The following is a 9,385-nucleotide window of genomic DNA, read 5'->3' as shown; positions in this document are numbered from 1 at the left end:
TTCACACCCTAAATAGGACCGGTTACGATGGCCTTAGTTAAGTTGTGAGGGCGCGCGGGGACATTAGAAATACATGGTGGACCGCCTTAGCACGTCAGGGACATGCGAGTTTTTCTTGAGGTAGGTGGGATGGGAGAGGCGTGCGTGGGACCGTGGTCTCGAGAGCGCGCGCAGTAGTCCAGTCCAGTTCTGGATAGCGAGATAAAGAGTGTTATTTCTGAGAATAGAGAGTGAGGCCATATTCACTTTGTTTAAGTAAGAGATGTGGTGTGCTTTGTGGTGCGCTTCCAAGCTACTATCGTGTAAGTATTCAGGGTTGTTGCAGAGACAAAACCATTCAAGAGTGGTTGCAGAGACACAATTATTCAAGGGTTGCTGCAGAGACACAACCGTTTTAGGGTCGTGCAGAGAATCGACCATTCCTTTTACAGAGAGTAGCGGTGTTTCTTACAGGGCTTGCCGGTCTACCAACGTAGGAGAGAATCGCAGCGGCTCAGACTACCTCCTGGTTGAGGATGTTGGCGACGAGAATAACGCCCATTTGTAGGACAGATAACGTGGCTAAGTAGGTTGCGGTACCGTGAATAGTTGTGCGAAAACGTAGGTAAGAGAGCTGACTAGCGTAAGGAAGAAAGAAGTTCCTCGCGACCATAAAAGGTGCATGCGTTCTTTGTGTAGCTTTTTAATAGGGTACTACTTCTTGTATCATTTGTTTGAATAAAGTCTCCGATTGTCCTTGCTTTTCTTTAAAGTTCGTGAGAGTTTTTATGCCTAGGCAAGTGTTCTATACCGCGTAAAATTGTGTTGATTGATTTATTTATCCTTTCCTATGTCACTCATTCGTACGTTGAATTAACCGAACTCACGACAATAATTTCAAATTGCTTAAGTCTTATATTCTACAAACACAGAGGTTACTGCTAGTAAGAAACAACGAGATCAAGGGAGATTTCCAGGAAAAGCGATGAAAAAAGTTATAAATAGCATTTCATCGAATACAGACTCGGATACTGATGAATCATATGCAAGTGAAGATTTTGAAGACATGCTAGAAGAACTAGTTTTAGACGAAGAAGAGAAATTGACAATAGCTCATGATTCATTGGACAATATCCAATAGAACGAGTTCGATAGCAGGCAATAATCATTTCTGTTCACTGGAAAAAGCAGTCTTCTGATGGATTTGCCCTGTGACATTAGCCTAGGTGAAGTTCTTTCGATATTCTTGAATGAAGCAGTAATAAGTTTTTTAGTCACAGAAACTAATGGATATGCAGAGCAGAAATTACTTGAACATGAAATGACTGGTCACGCTAGACCAAATAATAGAATCTTATCACTTCCGAAAAAATAAAAAATTTATTGGACTGATGATTTGGATGAGTCTAGTACAAACACCACTCAAGAATTTTGGTCAACGGATCCTATATACGATTTTTCATTGCCGCGCAGCACAATGTCACCAATGATGCTACACATCACACCGCTACTTCAGATACTTGGATTGATCATTTTATCATCAATAATGATTTTAATTCAATATCTTCCTGTCAATCTGATTAGCAGTTTCTTTCAGGTAAGGATTGCATATCAGTGACAGTTAATTATAATGCTCCTAAGCATACCTAAATGATTATTATACGTCGTAACTGGGATTTAATTAATATGATGAATTATATATATATATATATAATTGGTAATAACTTTAATGACTTTGTAACATTAATCTTTACTGAGTACTTATCAATTGATGATTTCATCAGGTTTAAGTCACACCGAATGTTTTTCCCGAAGCCTTAACCAGAAGACTAGTTTCGCAAGCCCCCGATAAGCTTATACACTCTGATCTCTACGGTCCATTTCAAGAGGAATCGATAAATGAATCACGTTATTTTTTCGTGTTTAAAGACAATTTTTCTCTCTACAAAACCGTATACTTTCTCAAGAGTAAAAACGAGAGTACAGAACGGATCAAAGATTTCATTCCAATGACAAAAAATTGTATGGGAAAAAGTACAGTAACTCTTCGTACAGACAATGGTTTGGAGTTTGTGAAGCAAACAGTCAAAGAAACGCTCAAGCAACATGGGATGTAACACAAGAAGACGATGGCTCCAGAATCTTTCTACTGAAAGAGAAAACCGTACGGTTGTCGAGGCTATGAGAGCAATGATTCATGCGAAGAAATTACCCTTGAGACTGTGGGCTTAAGCAGTAAACACGTCGGTTTACATTCTTAATCGCACTGACACGAGTTCTCAACCCAAAATAACTCCGTACGAGTTATGGTTTGGACGGGACGTTATGTTAGGAAAGCTAGTTACTTGCGGAGCAACTGCCTACTCGCATATATCCAAAGAAAAACTCAAGAATCTTGACAGCAAGACTATTTAAGGTTTTTGCATGGTATATAATTAGAACGTGAGAGGCTTCAGGATATTAAAATTTGATTGATTTCACTACCGCTTATCACTTTTCACCCATATGTGGTGCAGCAAGAAGATTAAAATGCCACTAAGTGGAGTCGGTTGAAAGTACTGATGAGATAGCATAATGTTTCTGAGTGCATTTAGTAAACATCGGTTTTAACATTGATTCCGCGCCTACGAGATTTGTGCCACAGTCTGAATGCAGGTCGCGTGGGATGCCTCTTCTAGCTGTAAAGCGTCTGTATGTTAGGATAAAGCTATCACAGTTGAATAGTCACTGACAGTCTCGAGGTGCACAGCTGACGTTGTGAGGCATACAAAGATGCAGATCCAACCTTTCGTTGATTTTTTACCACAAACTTTCAAGCATTTGATTGTGAGTGGATCAGTTTAGTCAACGCTGGTATGAGTAAATAGCCGTGATGGTATGACACGCACGACAGGCAGCTGTCCCATCAATCGCTGTGCACGAATTCCCCGTTGTCGCGCGCAAGATATGCAGCGGAGAATGAGGGTTTTGACTGAAGTTCTACCTCCGAGAATCCAGTATGATAAGCTTGTGTAAATAAGAGTGATTTAAATGCCTCCATGATGAGTACGTAGATGCAAGTGTTCTTTGATGAGCGTAATAATGCGTGAGGAGTGCTGTGGCAACAATGCTGCATGTTTGTTATCCAATGTTAGTGAGGACAGATTGAGCCGATCTTCTTACTCGTATGACTGCTTAGTGATCAAGAAAGGCAGTTAATCTAGAGAAAGCGTGAGCCTTTGGCAGAGTTGAGATTGACTTGAGTACGTAGATTTCGTGTAAAAAGAAAGCTGCTTGAGTAGCCCCAACTCAAAATATCTTGACAAATTCTATATCTTCTGAAGAGATTATTGTTGCAGGTGAAGTTAGAGGGTGCTTTCTCAGTCTCGCTATGATTAACAAAGTAGAGAGCTGTCATTCTTATGAGTTTTTTGAGCGATGAGTATCGATATATTAAATCCCAATTGTACTCGATTTTTGAAGCTGCTACAAAGAGTGCAACACCGGGAAGAGCTTCATGAGCACTGAAGTCGTTTTGTACTTGGTTAATTGTGTGGTGAGATTTATAATACTGTGGGTATGAGTTTTTCTTTTTTCTCCAATACCGATGATTGGCATAGATGAGTGCAGGCGGTTGGTGTTGAATTAACGGGTGAGTTGTTCGGAAATAAAAGTGAGTTCCGAACCAGGATCGATCAGTAGACGAGCATGATAAATGATTACTTGCGTATGAACCTTGGAAATTTATTTGAGAATCAGCTTTGCTACAAATCAGTAATAAAATCGCAATCGGCCAAAAATGAGACTAGCACCTTTCGGCGAACATCTTCCTCACAGCTTCTGGCAAGCATGCGCGATCTTAGCAGCAGCATCACCGGAAATAACGGCTATTAACGGCTATTGTCTACCTACTCTTGATTTCGATTGCACGTGCTTGGTTTTGTCTCATTTTCGTTAGTCTCTTTTTCTAACGTGCGTACTCAAGTTTCTTTACAAACTCATCTAAATCCTTTGGTCTTCTCATCTAGCAGTTGAAGCAACAGTTCTTTAATTAACATAAGGCTAATATAAGTGCATCACCATTTCTAGTCATCTCTCCTCGTAGTGTGCAGACTACGTGCAACCGATAACTGACCGTTAGGCAAAATCACTAACTCACCTCACAGTGCATCAATAATATCTCTGTGCGGTAGTACTCAAATTGTGCAACTCATTCGGTCTGTACTCATACAGATTTTCTCATTACGTAGGACAATTGTGTATTTCCATGCACTTAATCTGTGTCTTTATTTAAAACCTTTGTAGCGAGCTCCCTTTGTTCCAAGCGTACCATCAACAAGGCAATTTTCAAACATTTGTTCTTTGAGCCGAATTTGCTACAAAGTAAGAATTATTGTTCGTGTAAGTGTGTGATTGGTGCTGGCGTCTCATTTGAGATCTCACGCGAATCTTCTTCTTCTTCTTCTTTCTTTAGTTTAGGCAAATTGCCTGTTTCGTAAAAGACGTTTTTCTGCCTATTGCACTGTTAAATTGTCGCACCATCGTTTTCGTGGGCGTCCCGTGCTTCTGCGGCCTACAGGTGACTTATCCCGTGCAATTCTGACAATTCTTCCGTTGTTCATTCTGTTAATATGTTCGTTCCATTCTTTTTTTCTTTTTAGTATCCATTCGTTGATGTTTTCCACTTTGCATGTTCTTCTTATATCTTCACTTCTCTCTCGATCCAGTAGTGTTTTCCCAGCTATTCTGCGAAGAATTCTCATTTCGGTTGTCTCTAGTAACTGTTTCGTTTTCGCCGTGTCTGGTCGAGTTTCTGCGGTATGTGACATAATAGGTCTTACCATTGCCTTGTAGATTCTTGCTTTGGTCTCTATGTCAATGTTTTTGTTTCGCCATATTGTGTCATTCAAACAACCCGCTATTCTGGATGCCTTCATTGTCTGTTCTCTTACCTCTGCTTCAACATCACCATATCCTGAGATTTCTATTCCTAGGTACTTAAATCTCATTTCCTGCTGAATAACCTTCCCTTCAATTTCCAGTTTGCATCTTAACGGCGTCTTTGATGTTGTCATGCATTTAGTTTTCTGGGCCGATATTTTCATGTTGAATGATTTGGCTATGCAGTTAAATCGGTGTAGTAGACGTTGTAGATCATCCTCATTTTCGGCCACTAATACAGCGTCATCAGCATAGCATAGGATGGTTATTTCTTCGCTGCCCATTTTATATCCTTTTAGCAGTCTTACGTTTCTTATTATTTCGTCCATAATGATGTTAAAAAGCAGGGGACTTAGGGAATCCCCTTGTCGGATACCACGACCTGCATCAATCGGTTCAGTCAAGGCGCCATTTATCTTTGCTTGGATCTTATTGTTTCTATAGATGTCCTCTATGGTCTTGATAAGATTGTTCGGAATTTGCCGGTTATAGAGGAGGTGTATAACATCCTTTAGCTGCACTCGGTCGAATGCCTTTTCCAAATCAATGAAACACATATATGCTGGTCTGTTGTATTCAATTGATTTTTCTGTTATCTGTCTTATGATGAAAACCGCGTCTGTGCACGATCTGCCTGATCTGAATCCCTGTTGTTCGTCTTCTAGATTCGTTAAGCTGTTAATTTTATTCGTTATAATCTTTGTCGCTAGTTTTAATGAAGTGTTCAAAAGATTTATTCCCCTGTAGTTTGCAGGCAGCTTTTTGTCTCCTTTTTTAAACATAACTATAGTTGTACTAGTTCGCCATTCGTCAGGTATTTTGTGTTGGCATAATATTTTTTGGATTAGGAATGTTATTTGTTGTGTGAGACGTTGACCACCATATTTTATTAGCTCGTTTTGGATGCCATCTTGCCCTGGGCTCTTCCTATTCTTTAGTCTTCGAATAGCTGTTTCTACATCACTGGACTCAATTTGTATGTCGCTTCTGGTTATTATTTCTGGCGTATTTAGTTCCGTTTGAGGTTCTTCTGATTTATAGAGCTCTGTTAAGTAGTTAATCCAGGTTTCTCTTGTGATCTGATTTGTTTCGATCATTTCGTTGACCTCCTTTCTTTGATTTCTAATAAATCGCCAGATTTGTTTTTGGAGTCCATAGAAGTCACTCTCCATTCTTTTCGAAAAAATCTCCCAATAATGTTGCTTTGTTTGCCTTACTAATGTCGCTGTTTGGTTCCGGATTCGTCTATACGTTTCGTATGACTCAGGTGTTTTTAGTGTCCTATAGTTAAGGTATGCTATTTTCTTTTTTTTGCATATTTCCTTAATCTCTGGGCGGAACCAAGGAGTTTTGATCATTCTAGCCCGGTTTTTTACAGTTCGTGTTCCCAGGGCTTCATATGCAGCTTCTAAAATGTTGCTTCTTAGTTTCTTCCAGGCTATGTTTATGTTATCTTCTTCTTTTATTGGGCTTTTTTCGATTTTTTCTTTCAACCTGTTCTCATATAGTTGTTTAGTTGGTAAGTTCCATAGTGACTCGATGTTTATTTTCGATTCTTGAGTTGCTCGGGCAAGATTGCTTTGGGGTTTAAACTTCATTCTTATTTTTGCTAGTAGCAGGTTATGATCGCTTCCTACATTCGCGGAATTTAACGTCCTGATATCTAGTATTTGGTGTGGTTGAATGTATCTATTTGTAACAATATAATCAATTGTGGATCTGAAGCCTCTGGTGTTGCTGTATGTGAATTTGTAGTGCTCTTTGTGGTTATAAAATGTATTGTTAATCCTTAGCTCGTTAAATGTGCACAATTGTGTCATAAGTTCTCCATTATCATTTAACACATTTTCGTTGAACCTTTGTTTAATTCCAGGTATTATTTCGTTTCCGATGCGGGCGTTAAAATCTCCAAGGATTATTATTTGTTGGTTACTTGGTAATGATCCGACTAAATTTTGTAGTTGGTCGTAGAAGGCTTCTCTTTCTTCCTTCGATTTGTTATCTTCGGGTGCATAAATTGACACTATATTTAACTTTTTGTCATCCGCTTCCATTTTTACAACCAAGATTCGTGAAGATACGTATCTACATTCTTGTATGTTATTTTGATACTTCTTAGACACTGCGATGGCTACCCCTTCTTTTGCCCTGATTTGTTGTTCTACCCCACTATATATCACTAAGTAGTCTTCGTACTGTATTTGCCCTTTGCCTTTCTTTTTGGTCTCTTGTAAGGCGCAAATATCGATGTTATTATCCTTCAGTTCTTTCAGGGTCTCTTGATCTTTATTATTGAATGACTTGATGTTCCATGTAGCCAGTCGCATTATGTGTTCTTTCTTCCATTTCTTTGTCCATTTTCTTGCGTGTGTCGTCATCTGTATTTCCGTCCTGTTCCGAGGCCAAAACTCTTTTCTATGAGCAATTTTCTTTTTTTACGTTGGGTAGGGAGCTAACCTGATCCAACAACCTTCCTCCTTTTCCCGGGCTTAGGACCGGCAACATGATCGCTGATCTGCGATCATGCAGGCGGAGGCTTTCTATAGTAATGCGAAATATTGTATGGCTTCTACTACTACGCTCATTCATATCAGTTTCTCCTATTCTCCTATTCTTGTTTCCTTTTTTCATTATCGATAAAACATGTTCAGGACTGTTGGTTACTTCTTCTTTACATTTTATAACTATTTGGCCATTATCCTCGTGCAATTTTAAATCGTTTGAACTTTTATTTAAGAGATCATTAACTTTTTCATTATAAATTTCAAGATATGATACTCTTAATAAAAATTCTCTTCTCAATGTATTAGCAATTGCATCGAACATGTGTTCGACAGCTAACGATATAATTCCAGGTTCATTTAAATCTCCCATCATAGTAAACGTCTTTCCAGAACTTGTTTGACCATACGCAATAACTGTTCCATTAAAACCATTTACTGCTGCATCGACGATAGGTTTTACAACGGTATCAAATACATCTTTATTTGAAGTCGATTCATCAAAAATATGATCAAAATTAAATTCGCCGTCTCCACGTTTTTTCATTTCTTGATCAGTAGACGCTATATAATTTCCTTTTACTATCCATTGTTTTGGGAGATTTTCTTCTTTCTCTCTTTTAATCAAGGGTCTAACCTTGATGGCAACTTTAATACTATCAGACATTTTATCAGTTTTGATTTAATATTTCTTTACACTTTTACACTTTTACACATCCTTTGTTAATATTCGCGAGAGCAGTGAATGAGAGTAATGAATACGCGGACTGGCCTGGATTCAAAGATTCATACTGAAGAACGAGAGGACATTAAGCCGCTTTATTATCTCCAAAGTTGTATACAGGGCTCACTGGCACAACTCATTGCAAACTTCCCATTGACTAGAAGCCCACTGCAGCCATCATGAGAAATGCTCAACACCCTCTATGATAATAGGCGGTTACCCATCCAAGCTCAACTCGATAAGCTGTGCTGACTCACCCCACTAACATCGAAGTCCGCGACGAGACTCAGCAAGCTCATTTCTACGGTAACGGAGGCACGCAAGACATTGGAGTCACTGGGAGAAGTTGAGAACTTTGGAGACATCATATAAGTTCACTACGTCACACGACATTTAGACAGAGAGAATTCACTTGGCTCGTCCCTCGATTAACCCACCTTCAAGCAGATCAAAGAATTTGTGAACTCAAGGGCTCGTACGTTAGAACGCATCGAGATTACCACCGCCCAGTCATATGCAGTGAAGACGCAACCACTCCGAAAGCCGGCGACAGTTCATCAGGTCGTCACTTATCAGGACAACACAAAGTTTCGCGCACTCAATGTCTCTGCGCGGCGTACCATAGCAACTGACGCTAGGCTATGCTACTACTGTCAAGGACGACACAACGCGAACTCATGCCGAAAAAGCCTGCGTTGCAAACAGTGTGGAGCGAAGCATCACACCATCCACGACCCGGACGTCCTCAACCAAAAACCGCACCTAATACGGAGCCGACTTTCAACCTCAAAGTAATCACTAGGATTCAGGTGCAATCGTCCACTGATCATCCACTCACTGCACTCATCACTCAACGCTGCTTGGCATAGCAATTGCTAAGGTTCATACACAAGTACTCACTCATCATGCTCGTTTACTCATTGATCCTGGCTCAAAGCTCAATTTCATCTCCGAGTAACTCATCAGTCAACTGAACATCAAACGCCAGAACTAATCTATACCAATTATCGGAATTGGAGGAAAGAGAACTCAAACCCACAGTATGGTAAATCTCACCTTGGGTTCCATCTACACGAGCTCAAAGTATACCGTTCGAGCTCACATTTTCAAGACTGTTTCCTCCATACTGTCATCGTTCCATTCTAACAATCATAACTGGTCTCATCTCTAAAATTTGAATTTAGCCGATCCTTATTTCTTCGAGAATCGCTCCATTGACATCATTATTGAAGCTGATTCATATATGCAAATCATCACGCTT

General features: G+C 39.7%; 1 protein-coding gene across 1 annotated transcript; it reads right to left on the bottom strand.

Moving 5' to 3' along the window:
* Positions 1-3,178: 3,178 nt before the first annotated feature.
* On the bottom strand, positions 3,179-8,078 carry LOC122521569 (kinesin-like protein KIN-7N). Its single transcript, XM_043642416.1, has 2 exons — positions 7,427-8,078; positions 3,179-3,722 (listed from the first exon to the last, which is right to left on the bottom strand). The coding sequence occupies exons 1-2, from the start codon at positions 8,065-8,067 to the stop codon at positions 3,179-3,181; spliced, it is 1,185 nt and encodes a 394-aa protein (XP_043498351.1). The 5' UTR covers positions 8,068-8,078.
* Positions 8,079-9,385: the final 1,307 nt, after the last annotated feature.

The sequence above is a fragment of the Polistes fuscatus genome, unplaced genomic scaffold (genome assembly GCF_010416935.1).
Source record: "Polistes fuscatus isolate 324 unplaced genomic scaffold, CU_Pfus_HIC Scaffold40, whole genome shotgun sequence".
Classification (NCBI taxonomy): Eukaryota; Metazoa; Arthropoda; class Insecta; order Hymenoptera; family Vespidae; genus Polistes; species Polistes fuscatus.
The sequence above is the reverse complement of the archived record's forward strand: the minus strand, read 5'-3'. Positions and strand labels throughout refer to the sequence as shown.

Excerpts from the sequence above, each read along its gene's own strand:
- LOC122521569 (XM_043642416.1), bottom strand. The coding sequence starts at position 8,067 with ATGTCTGATAGTATTAAAGTTGCCATCAAGGTTAGACCCTTGATTAAA. Across the intron at positions 3,723-7,426 it reads ACTATAGAAAGCCTCCGCCT|CAAAGCTGATTCTCAAATAA; the intron begins GCATGATCGCAG and ends ACTGATTTGTAG.